This window comes from Miniopterus natalensis, chromosome 11 (genome assembly GCF_054644295.1).
Source record: "Miniopterus natalensis isolate mMinNat1 chromosome 11, mMinNat1.hap1, whole genome shotgun sequence".
Lineage (NCBI taxonomy): Eukaryota > Metazoa > Chordata > Mammalia > Chiroptera > Miniopteridae > Miniopterus > Miniopterus natalensis.
Window position 1 is genome coordinate 76,288,157 of NC_142091.1, and position 12,990 is coordinate 76,301,146.

Below are 12,990 nucleotides of genomic sequence, written 5' to 3' on the forward strand. Positions count from 1 at the left end.
GGCCCGGGAAAAATACTAATAAGACACCTCCCTAGGACATCTGCCGGACTGTCTCCTGGAAATCAAAGTGTAATTTTTTCAAGACAACCTCCCTCCTATCTGCTGAACTTCAAGACATCCCCCCCCTTCCTTGTCGCCTAGCAACAGTACCTCCTTAAAAGAGCAGGCGGACCCCTTGTCTCCTGCCCTTGTATTGATTAGCAATGCACCGGCTCTTTCCCTTCTGGGGGAAAACACGATAAACTCCCTCTCTGCATCTCTTCTTTTAGTTGCGAAATCTTTCACAGGCCCGAGACACTGGCCAAAACCGTAACAAGAGGCACCAAGGCACTGCCTCTGCTGGTCGGGACTTGGCCTGGGGGCCATGACGGGGTTGGTTCCTAACGCCATCTCCACAGACATGTTGCACTGGCCGCCCGGATGCTGACTGCCACCACTAGGGAACTCGCCCCAGCTGGAGACGCCTTCTCTTCCCGAGAGTTTGGAAAGTGGAGACCGGGGCTGTTAGGATTCTGCGTACAGGGGTAGGAGGCCAGGACCCTTCAGCTCCGCCCTTCAAGAGGGTTCAGGGGCCCGGGTAAGGCTGCACACCCTGAATCACTGTGACCTGGAGAATATGGCCTAGACTCGGAGCTTCCGTCTGCTCCGTGTGACAGGAACAGGCAGCACAAGGCCACCTCCCCAATCAGGTGCGGAGAGCGCGCCTCAGGGCATGGGGGGGACTCCCAAGAGAGCCAGGCCATGGTCGGTGCTCGGTAAATGCTGGTCAGTGGCCCCTCTGCATGTGCCCACTTGGGTTCCTGCTCCAGCCCTATCCTGAGGGGTGTCCGCACCTCCTGAGGCCAAGGGGACAGAGCCTTTTCCCGAGGGGCACCTCCTCCCCACCCCTCGGCCCCCACAGAGCTTTTGCCATGTCTGTAGAGGCCCCCAGAGCACAGCCCCGCAGCCGGTCCCCTGGGGAGGAGCCAGAAGGGCGAGGCCTTTTCCCCGAGGCCCAGGGGCCCTGGCTTCACTGAGAACCTAATGTACTTTCTAATCTCGCTGTGCACCAAGGGGGCCTCCCGGGTCACCCCGCCCTGGCTGGAGGGGGTGGGGAGCGAGGAGGGGCAGCACAGCCCGGCCATGCATTTGCTGAGCAGGCTGCACCGGAGCTTGGAGGCGCTAACTCACACGACCCCGGCCAGCGGCGAGAGGCCGGCCAGAGGGGCTCAGACCTCTGCTCCGCAACCAGGCTGAGAAGCCCTCTACAGCGAGCAAGAAATGCTAACACACTGATATTTCCAACAAGTGTGTTCTGCACTCATCTGGGGGGGCCCAGCCCTGACCCATTCAGGAGGCTGCCTGTCTTCATTCAGCCTGTTGTGACCTGAAGATAGGGAAGCCTCCTGGGTCTGTCCCCTTCCTGTCCAGGACGTGGGCACCAAGCTCTTTGATTTCTCCAGTGGGATGCAAGCCTGGCACCACTTTTGGGGGTCCTCCTTCACTTGCCTGAGGGATAGGCGGCCAAGCTGGGGTTTCTTTCTGTGGCAAGCAGAACAGACTTCCATGGTCTGCAAGAGAATGGCCCCCCCAAAGGGCTGCCACTGGGGGAGCACCGCACCGCTCCCTGGAAGCCCCCAGCGGACACCCAAAGCTTCAAAGCAGCACCCCAGCATCTGACCCAATGTTCCCTGGGCATCCCCCCTACACACCAGTCTCAGCCTAAGCGAGACAGAAACGAAACAGAAGTTTGAATTGGCAACTTTAATATAAAGAATCATTATCTAAGGCAGTGACATTAACAGAGTTTCAAGAACACCCTAGGGTTGAGGGAGTGAGCCCTATCTAAGAAAACACTGCAGAGGGGTCCCCTTCCCAAGGCCGGGGTTCAGACCTCACTGGAGAAGGCACAGGGAGGCCCGGCACGGTGCACAGGTTCGCGGGGCTGCCTGAGCCAGTCTGTGCAGTCGCTGGGCGCGCAGGAAACGCCCCTCCGGAGGGCAGGCTGGCGGGTGGATGGGTGCCAGAGGGAGTCGGGCACTGGGAGCCTCGGCCGGGACTGGGACCTCGTGTCTGGTCTGGGTATGGTGCCCTGGCTGTGTGTCCCCACCCGTCAACATGAGCCACCAGGAAACAAAGGGCACCCCTGGGCTCGGGGAGGAGCCCCATCCTCACGCAGTGACCCTCAGTCCTCTCCGACAAGTTCAAGGTCATGTTCAGTGTATGAGATGGTGGAGCAGCCCACTGTCAAGGGCAGGTCATCGATGAAGGCACCTCTGGGGCTGAGCTGGTCACCTGGTAACGGGTGAGCCCTGCACCCCACTCCCACTCTCATTAGCAGGAGTGAGTTCAGTCCTGACCCCGGAGCTGGAAGACGTGCCACCAGGGCCACACACCCACACAGAGGAGAAACAGTCACCGACGGGCTGGCAGCGGGGACCGGCCATCCTCCCGTCCTCGGAACAGAGTAAAGACGGGTCACCTGCGCTGGTGAGAAGGCAGGAGCCGTAACCCTCCGAATCCCCGGGACCAGGGGAAGGGACGCAGACATTGACATGAAAAAGTGCCAGGCACTTCCCGGGTTGCAGGAGGAAACGGAGGCTTCCAGAGGGTGGGGCTGGGATGTCGGGCCCCAGGGACCGGCTCCGACGCTCCCCCAGTCCCCCGGAGGGGGGGGGGCCCTCCCCAGGCAGGACGGCCTTCTAGAAGATGCCGGGCAGCAGGCGGTAGGGCACGGCGGCCGTGTAGCGGGCCCAGTCGCCGCCGTACTTGCTGGCGCAGCGGTGCTCGTCCCGCAGGCAGCGGTGGGTCAGCAGGATGGCCATGTAGACCACGTAGAAGTAGGGCAGCAGGTGGCCCCCGCCGCAGGCCAGGCAGTAGGCCAGGCTGCCCATCAGGTCGCCCGTGTAGTTGAGGTGGCGGGCCAGCCCCCAGAAGCCGGACGCCAGCAGCTTGCTGTGGTGCCGCTGCCCGTCGGCCGAGGTGTAGGTGCAGGCGATGGCCCTGGGCTTCCGGCCCCAGATCAGGCAGCGGCCGTCAGTGCGGCGGAACAGGTCCTTCTGGTGGTTGGCCTTGCGGAAGACGTAGTAGCCCAGCAGGCCCAGCAGCAGCACGCCCACGGCGTGGGGCACCGGCAGCTGCACGGGGTGGTGGACCAGGTACAGGCCCTGCGGGCGACAGGGCGGAGTCAGGTGCGGGCGCGGGCTCTGCCCGCCTCCCCGGGTCGGGCCTGCGTTTCCTCCTGCAATGAAAGCACCTGCCTCGGGGGGGGGTTGGGATCAGATGAGTCAACACGACTGTGTATCTACCTACCTGTCTTATCTGTCCATCTAAGTACATACACATACACACAGGTTATACACACAAACACATGTTATAACAGAAACGTAACACATACACTATAAAAACGCCCTTTGCCTATAACACTCCGATGGTTAATTTTATGTCTCCTTGGCTGGGCCACCAGGGCGCAGATATTTGGTCAAACACACATTTCCAATCAGCAGACTTGGACTGAAGCAGATCTCCCTCCACAGTGTGGGTGGGCCTCACCCAATCAGTTGAAGCCTTACGAGAAAAACCACCAGCCTCCCGGAAACGAGAGTGAATTCGACCAGCAGACAGCCTCGGCCCTCAGACCCAGTGCAACATTGGCTCTTCCCTGGACCTCCAGCCCGCTGGCTGCCCTGAAGAGTCTGGATTTGCCAGGACACACACACACATGCACACAGACACATATAAATACACACACACATACACACACACAAAATCTATTGTGACGATTTTGCACGCCTAGAAATTGGAGTTCACAGAGCGGGGAACTGGTGAGCCCGCAGCCAGCCTGGTAGAAATACAGGTGCACAGGGCCCACCCAAAGGACCCAGCGTGGGGATCAGAGCCCAGGACGTCCAGCCCCCAGCCCCCTTTCCTCTCCACTGCTCACTCTGCAACTTTCCTGCTTCCCCAAGGCCCCGGCCTCGGGAGGCTGGCGGGGTCACCACCTGCAGGTCGGGCTGTGAACACTGAACGCCTGACCGGTGCGTACCCTGCACAGTCCCCCGAGTCTCTCCACTCAGGCTCTCCCCACACTGACGCAGTTCGGGACGACAGGTGCATCAGACACGTCCACTCCTCGTCCCTGGGCCTCCTCACCGACTGATGAAACCAGCAGGTGGCCTGTGGCCAGGCCCTCAGTGCGTCCACCTCACACAGGAGCCAGCGGCCACACCGATGAAGGTGGGCTGCTCTACTGCGAGCTGGGAGGAGTGGGGGGAGGGCTGATGACAAGGCCACTCCCCTGTCCCCCAACTGCCTTATAAGCTCTGGGGCAGCTCTGCGCGGTGCCCTAACCCAACCCCTAACCCCTAACCCCTAAGCCCTAACGAAGACAGCATCCACCCTCATTTTCCAGAGATGTCCGGATAAGTGATCAATCCCCTCCCCTGGCTGATGGCCCCACCAAGGTGCCATCCAGGTGAGCTCTGGCTCCCTGGGCCAGCATTTCCACGCCTCCCGGGACACTCCTGGTGTCTCCTGAGGACCACGCCTGCATCGCCTGCATCATTCCCATGGCACAGGCACAGGCACGCCCCGCGAGCCCGGCCGCTCTCCTCCTACCTCCTCCCTCCCTGTCTCCCAAGTCCACTCTCGCTCAGCCGGTGCTGAGCTCTGCTCAGTTCTCCAGCCTCCAGCCTGGCAACTCCTCCTGCCTCACCTCATGTCCTTTGTCCCGGCCACGTGGAACTGTGGGTGCCCCACACCCCTCCCGGATGCATGCTCACACCACTAAGACTGCCTTGCTGCTCCACCTTTCTGGAATGTTCTCAGCCCAGCCCCCTCATTCTCAGCCCCCCCCCCATGGCTGTGCTGACCCCCATGCTGCTGGGGAGGCTCTCTCACCCAGGGTCAGCGCCCCTCCTGCACCAGGCTGCCTTTCCCACCAGCGGTGAGCTCTGAAGGGGCGCATCTCCCTCACCCCTGCGCCCAGCAGGTGCCAGGTGCCTCTCGGACCCTGGTGAAGTGTTTACAGAACAAATGAAGCCAAGAAAGATGCTCTCCTGACCTTCAGGCATGAAGATTCGAATAACTGAGAACATAAATCCACCCACTTCTCCCAAATCATCCCCTTCTACCCAAAGTCTACTGAGCACCTTCTTTAAGTGTTGCGGCTGAGTCGTGCCCACAAATTGCTATGTTGGAGCCCTAACCCCCAGCACCCCTGAATGTGACTGTATTTGGTGACGGGGCCTTTAAACAGGTGATTAAGGTAAAGTGAGGTCATTGACGTCAGCCTGATCCAATGTGACTGGTGTCCCTATAAGAGGAGGACATTGGGACACAGACACACACAGAGGGACAACCATGTGAGGACACGGGGAGAGAAGACAGCCATCTACATGCCACGGAGAGGCCTCAGGAGGAGCCCGCCCTGCCCACACCTGGACCTTGGGCCTCCAGCCTCTGGGACAGGGACAGTAAGTATCTGTGGGACTTTTGTCTGAGCTGATCCCACACTAACCCTCCTTCCTGAGAACAGGGAGCAGCCCCTCTCCTCCAGCTCCGCGTCCCCCAAGGCCATGCACCAGCAGCAAAGCGTAGCCAGTGTTCAGCTATGCGTCCGGAGGGGAGCCCCGGGCGGGCCTGGGGACCAAGGGACCAAACGCCCCGCTGGGCCGGCACCGCTCCTACCTGCAGCGTGTAGAGGTACGGCAGCCAGACACAGTCCCCCCAGCCCAGGTACCACCCGAAGTGGTCGTGGCAGATGTCGATGGTCTTCAGGTACCAGGCCTCGTTCCAGAAGAAGTCCAGCACATAGATGGCCTGCAGAGGAGAAGCAGCTGTGTACCAACCACGACACCGCAGGGCAGGGCCTCTGAAAAACCAGGCTCTGGGATGGGGGGCTGCTGGGCATGGCTCGGCTCCTTTGCGTCATGTGCCACTGGGCTGCTCTACACCGCCCACCCTGCTGGGATTTGGGGCGTGAGGGGTGGCGGAGAGTCTTGTCCACGGAGAGGCCGTGGTCTGAGAGGACAGGTTCGAGCACCCCACAATGTCCTGGGACGTAACCCGGGGCGGTAGGGTTGCCGCAGAGAGAGTGAGATGGCTCGGGGGAAAGGCTCGGGACGTCCCCTGGAGGAGGGGGTATGGGACGCCACAGCGCATGCGGCACGGCAGCCCCTGCCCATGGGTGAGCGTCCCAACGTGTGTCCTGCCAGCTGTCCCCGCAGCACCATGACACACGTAATGTGGCCGGCAGACTGGGTGACTGCTGGGTCCCACAGGACCGAGAAAACAAACACTGATTTATCCCAACACAGATGGAATAAAGGGAAAATCACGCTCCACCCTCCCCACCTTGAGGGGTCACCTAAGGCCCACAGAGAACATGTGTGGGGGACCCCATGGGGAAACCAACCACTCTGGAGGCCACGAACTGTGACACGTGGCCAGGACCACTCATGGGTCCCAAGACATCACAACTCTGATGCCAGCACCACTGACATGCTTCGTCCAGTGGCAGGTGTCCCCTGGGAAAGTCCCCAGGGCCAGCACTGCCCTGGCCACGATGACGGAATTCTCCCTCCTCGAGCTCACCAGCCCGAATCCGGGGGATACCCAGGAAAGGTGGATTAAGGTCCTTCATACCCGCCCCCTCAGGTCTCCCCAGTGCCCCCACGAGCATCAGAGCTCCCCCTGTGACCACACAGGTACCTGCAGCACGTTGACCAGGACCATGGAGTTGGTCACGTGGCCGTGGAGCTCCCGCTGCTTCGCAGCAAAGGACAGGTTGATGAGGGTCCACGCGACGATCCCGGGGCGCCCGTTGAAGAACAACTTGAAGTCAAACCACTTCCCGATTCGCGGGTTAAACTCAATGCCCATCATGTAGTTATAAAAGAAGTTGCCTGTGAATTTGCTAAAAAATATAAAAGACACAATCAGTCAAGGGGCGCACGGCACCCCCTGGGGCCTGCTTCGGGCACCTGGACCCAGGCGCTCGGCCCAGCCTCGGTGCCGAAGGCGCAGGTGACCTGGCCGAGGGCTGGCATGAGCCGCGGAGAACCTGCAGCGGAGGGCGGCGCCCCTCCCGCTTCCCCACAGCCTCAGCCCCTCTCCCTGCGGCCGGCAGCCCTGCCCAGCAACCAGCTCAGAAAGGAGCCCCAGGGCAGCTCGGTCTAGTCCAGGGGAGGGGGGACATGGCACCCGGGCTCGGGGCTTCCTTGGGCCGGCACCCAGGTTTCCCACCACCCTCCTCCAGGTTCCCTTGAGGCCCAGCACAGGTGAGGGCAAGACCGGCTGAAACAGACTAAAACTCTAGTCTGCAGCCAACTGCGTGGCCTGAAGGGGACTCACAGGGCGCGTGACATTATAAACTGTGTGCCAACATAGGGAGTTAAAAAAGCACCACGCTCAGAGCCAGGTGCCTGGCTCCAGGCTCACATTCTCCCTCGCTAGACAAGCTTCTTAACCGCTGGTCACCCTGGTTACCTGACCCCACAGCCCTCTCACCAGGTGGAGGCCCTCGTGAGGTATACCTTGCTGAGCACACAAGGGATTTGTGTTAATTATAGAAACAAGAGCATGTCAGTCTCCTTCAAGATAAGTAGATAGAAGCAAAATGTTCAATATTTGCAATAAGATGTTATTATTATTATTTTCTTTAAGTATATCTTTATTGATTTCAGAGAGAGGAAGGAAGAGGGAGAGAGACAGAAACATCAATGATGAGAGAGTCATTGATCGAGCCCACAACCGGGGCATGTGCCCTGACCGGGAATCAAACCCCAATCGCCTGGATCCTAGGTCGATGCTCAACCACTGAGCCACGCCCGGCCGGGCTAGTGATGTTATTATTAAGCAGCAAAGTGACTTCCATGAGCCACAGGAGACTAGCCTTACTCTCTGGTGACCACACAAGATACAAAACACCGTCGTCCAGACATCTCCCAAGAGCTAAAGGAAACACACTTGGGTTTTATTTGGGCCACAGACTAAAACATATGCACCCTCCAAGAACAAGAATCTTACGGCTAAAGTCCCACTGCCCACACCTGTCTACAGCAGGAACCCAACAAACATGTTGATGAATGAAGTGAGGGAGAAAGAGGGGAGGGATGAAAAATGGGCAGGGGGATGGATGGTGAATGAACGGGTGGATGGGTGGAGAGATGGATGGTGGATGGGTGGAGAGATGGATGGTGGATGGGTGGAGAGATGGATGGAGAGATGGATGGATGGATGGATAGATGGATGGATGGATGGATGGATGGATGGATGGATGGATGGATGGAGAGATGGATGGGTGGACAATGGGTGGGTGAGTGCATGGGTGGATGATGGATGGACGGATGGATGGATGGATGAATGACAGATGGATGGGTGGATGGGTGGACAATGGGTGGGTGAGTGGACGGATGGATGGATGGATGGATGAATGATGGATGGATGGGTGGATGGATGGGTGGAGAGATGGTTGGTGGATGGGGAAATAGATGGTGGGTGGGGAGATGGAGAGATGGAGGGAGGGAGAGAGAGATGGGTGAATGAGTAGATGACAACTACCCAACCCAAGGCTTCCCTGAGAACTGAAGGACCCTCCATGGGAGGCTACTATCTTAAAGCCACTGAAATAACAAGTCTCCTCACTAAGATTCTTTGGCCCACACTGACGTTCCAGGAAAAGAGGCCTTGTGCGGTCTTTGCCCCATGGACAGAAGTTGTCCCTCCAACCTGCCTGCTCCCATGACTCCGCCACCAAAGGCAGACTTGGCCACCTTCACTGAATCCTTCCTCAGGCCGGAGAAGCCACCCAGACATTTAGAAAGGGAGCTCCCAGATCAAACAAGTTCCATGGAGCTCCCCCGTCAAGGACTGTCAGCCCGCGGGCCTCACCAACTCCTGTGCCAGGTAACAGACGAGGCCAGGGGTGAGCATGCGCACTTCCCCTCCGGCATGACCAGCTATGCGGGACCTACCAGTCTCTGGCATTGGTGGGGAACAGGTAGCCCTTGATCATGGCGAAGGTGGACACGGCGTAGCCCAGGATGTTGGCGCACCACAGCAGCGGGATCCAGTTGTCAAAGATGATGGTGGGAGAGAACCAGGAGAGGAGGTAGGAGTTGGCCACCCAGAGCAGGTGCGTGATGAGCCACGCCTGCAGGCCGTTGATCTCGTACTTGTTGATGACGCCTGTGGAGGGAAGGCTGAAAAGTCAAAGCGTGCTCCTGCCTGTGACAGCAGCTGGCTCGGGTCCCACCTGCTTCTGGGGCCTCAGCTGCTCAGGGCCTTGTCTAGGGCACCCCGGCTCTGGCCCAGAGAGCTGGCCGGCGTCTGCAGCCATCCGGGCCTGGGTCAAGATGCCGGGGTTGCCCCACACTGCCAATCCAGGGACAGCAGCTCCCACCTGCGAGTCTGGGGCAAGGGCAGGGCCCAGGTGATTCCTCTGGTTCTGATTCTCCCTGATGGCCATGAAATTAGCGCTAACAGTGATCATGTTTAGACAACACATCACAGAGTCCAGAGGTGCAAGGATGGGCTTTTGCTAAATGTTCACTTGCTTTGGTTGTCATGTAGCTCATCGCCAAAGATTAAGAAAGTATGTCGGTTGTGTCCGGGAGGCCTGCCGGCAAAGCAAGTGCCAGGAGAAATGTTTAGAAGGACACTTCTCGACCAGCCAGCGTGGCTCAGCGGTTGAGCATCGACCTAGGATCCAGGAGATCCAAGGTTCAATTCCCAGTCAGGGCACATGCCCGGGTTACAGGCTCGATCCCTAGCGGGGGGGGTGCAGGAGGCAGCCGATCGATGTCTCTCATCATTGACGTTTCTCTCTCTCTCCCCCTCTCCCTGCCTCTCTCAGAAATAAAGACATATTTTTTTCTTAAAAAAAAAGTTTTAAAAAAGGACACTTCTCGCCCTAGCTGGTGTGGCTCAGTGGTTATAGCATCAGCCCGAGGACCAAAGTGTCTCAGGTCCGATTCCAAGTCAAGGGCACGCACCTCGGTCGCAGGCTCTATCCCCAGTGCCGTCGGAGCTAAATACCTGAGCGAGGAAAACAGCTGAGGCTCTTATGGGAACCAATCGGCTTCCCCGGGACCCCCAGCACCTAACCCTCAACCTTGCCTTTAAAAACCCTGATTAAAAATCGTGGGGAGTTTGGGTTCTAAGCCATAGCTTCCCCGTTTCCTGGCCTGGCCCCTGCCAATAAACTGCCCTAATTTCTTCACCAAAAAAATTGCAAAACTCCGTGTTTGGTGTTTGGCCCCCGCTGTGCGGCGGGCGGGTGTTGCTGACAGACCCTCACCGGTTCGGTCACAACCAGAGGGGCTGAGCAGCCGGCCTGCACGGTGTCAGCCTGGGGCTGGGCTGGAGAAGCGTTTATGGGGAAGCCTGTGGGACGCAGGGAGCGGCACTCCTCCCCTCCAGGCCTGCTGGGAACCCTCTGCCGGGCTCCTGGGGTCCTGGAGACCATGGGGAATGAATGGACGGGCATCCCTCAAAACTAAACCCCCCATGACACCCACACCCTGGACACCACCAGTGGGCCTGCGGCATTCTCGGAGAGAAGTGGATCCATTAGTCCAGTTATTGCCACCGGCTGTGGGGCCAGGGGCCATTCAGGTCCCTCTACTGACCTCACGTCCGGACACTCCTGAGGCTGCCCTCAGGCGTCTCGAGGCCGGGTCCTGGGGAAACTCCCGAGCACCTTCACGGGGTCGGTGAGAAGACTTTGGGACAGGAAGGGCTCAGGGGAGGGACGCCCCACAGGAGGGAGAGACAGGGACATGGCGGAGGGCTGAGCTCGGGGGTTACCTGCGGGGGTCAAGGCACCCTCCTGAACGCCTCCCACGTAGCCAGGCAGAAACTTGTGGCAGAAATCCGGCAGCCCCACATACAAGAGCACCTGAAACAGATTTTAGGCTGAGCCACGGGGCCGGGAGGCCTGGCTGTGACCACCTGCTTGTACTGACCGAGGTGGCGAGGGGGGGGGGGGGCGGGGAAGGCACCACAGGGCGAGAAACCCTGACTCGGGTCGGTATTCCTTCCAGGACTGCAGCTCCGAGGGGCTCCTGAGCAGACCAGTACCATTGAAGCAGCACCGTGGCCTCCCGTGACCCCACCCGCGACCCTGCCCACTCACTCTTGGGACACAACTCACAGACCACGAAATGCACCCTTTCAGGGAGCACGATTCAGGGGTACCTGGCACCTGCACAAGGTTGTACGACCATCACCACTATCTGATTCCAGAACATTCTCACCCCAACAGGGAACCATGTCCCCGCAGGCACTCCCCATGCCTCCTCCCAGCTCCCGACGACCTCGCATCTGCCTTCTGCCTCCGCGACGCGCTGTCCTGGGAGTTTCGTTCACATAACTGTGGCTAACACTCCACCTCGTGGACGGACCACACTTGCCTGTCCACTCATTCCTCCACGGACACTTGGACTGTTTCCACTTTCAGGCCACCCTGACTCAGGCTGCCCCAGATCACTTTATGCCCAACGGGACTGACGTGAGAGGGAACACGAAGCCCAAAAGCTGGGGCCCTGGGGACAAACAGTGAGAACGCCCACGGGTGCCTCCTCCAGGCAACTTCACTGGGAACGTCTGGGCTCAGATAAGAATCAACTTCCACCTGTTCACCAGGTTCACTGTGCAAACAACCCCTCCAGGTGGGCACCTCCAGTCTGGAGGCCAGTAGGGTCCCAATAAGGACGTCCTTGGCCAGGACTGACCCCGGCAGGAACCCAGGCCCTGGCTTTGTAACCATGTGTCCCTCTGGGGAGGCGGGGGTGCTCCTTCCCACAGCCATTGTCGGGTAAGATCCCTGCTGTGTCCGGGGTTTCCTTGCGCCAGCCGGAGCACCTGCACACAGCGGCCCCTCTTGAACCGCGGGAGGCGTCAGACACCCTCTATCTGATGAGCGGCCAGGCACACCTGGCTCCAGGTGATGTCCCCCTGGGTCCCGGGAACAAGAATGCCAACCTGAGCCGGGACGAGTGGCCTCGGCCGTCCCCGCGGAAGGTGCCACCCAGCACCCAAGGCGCCCTGACCACCCAGCGGTGGGGGACGCACCTGGAACGAGACCCACAGGGCGTAGATCTGGGCGGCCTCCTTCGTCACGGACGGCGTTTTGGCCCAGATGTGGGAGAGGCGCGCGCGGCCGGACGCCAGGTCGAGCACGGGCGCGGTGAGCGAGCAGCTGTACTGGTCGCAGGCCATGATGAAGTAGTACACGATGAACGGGGCGAAGAGCAGCAGGAACAGGACGCCGGCCAGGGAGAACCAGTCCACCTCCCTGCAAGGGGCCGGGAGGCAGCGGTCACGCGGGCCCGCTGACCCCAGCGCCCCGCGCGGTCCCCTGGGTCTGAGCCAGCCCGCACCTCCCGAGAGGCCACTCAACGCAGACCCTCCCGCCACCCAGCCGGGCACCCACAGGAAGCCCAGGGCCCAGCGTCTGAGCGCAGCGAGGCCGCCCCCACCCCGCATCGTCCAGGACGGCCAAACAGCAGCGCCAGAGCTGGGGCACCAGCCGGCCTGGGAGTGCTCAGTTCCTTTTTTTTAACCTCTTACTTTATACAGCAGGAAGCTGCTTACTGTCCGACAGCCTTGACAACTAACACGTTTGTAACAGGCCCATGAGACCCCCACGGCTGGCCTCCTCTCACTAAGACCACTGATCAGAAGGCGGACGAGATCCTTACCAGGCCCGGCCCCACTGCCCCCGGGGCGCAGCCTCATCTCGGACAGCACCAGCGTAGGATTTCGAAGCCATGGGGCCCTGAGGGAGGGAGGGAGGAGGGAGACACAGTCTGCTCAGATCATCCCGCAAACAGACACCATCTCCTGCCACTTCCACCAGGATCACGGGCCTGCTGGGCTGACCCCTTCCCTCGACCGTGACCTTGTCCTGGACAGCATATTCTAGACAACGACCCCCGCCTGGCCTCCCTGCTCCCACTCGTCCGGGTTCATTCTCTAAAAGGCAGAATGCCCTTGTTGCTGTGTGAA

The 12,990-nt window shown here is 59.9% G+C and overlaps 1 protein-coding gene across 1 annotated transcript; it reads right to left on the reverse strand.

The window, feature by feature from the left end:
• Positions 1 to 2,681: 2,681 nt before the first annotated feature.
• DHCR7 (7-dehydrocholesterol reductase) lies at positions 2,682 to 12,786 on the reverse strand. The gene is made up of 7 exons (XM_016217107.2): positions 12,684 to 12,786; positions 12,055 to 12,277; positions 10,789 to 10,879; positions 8,955 to 9,168; positions 6,691 to 6,895; positions 5,668 to 5,799; positions 2,682 to 3,146 (listed from the first exon to the last, which is right to left on the reverse strand). The coding sequence occupies exons 1-7, from the start codon at positions 12,752 to 12,754 to the stop codon at positions 2,682 to 2,684; spliced, it is 1,401 nt and encodes a 466-aa protein (XP_016072593.2). The 5' UTR covers positions 12,755 to 12,786.
• Positions 12,787 to 12,990: the final 204 nt, after the last annotated feature.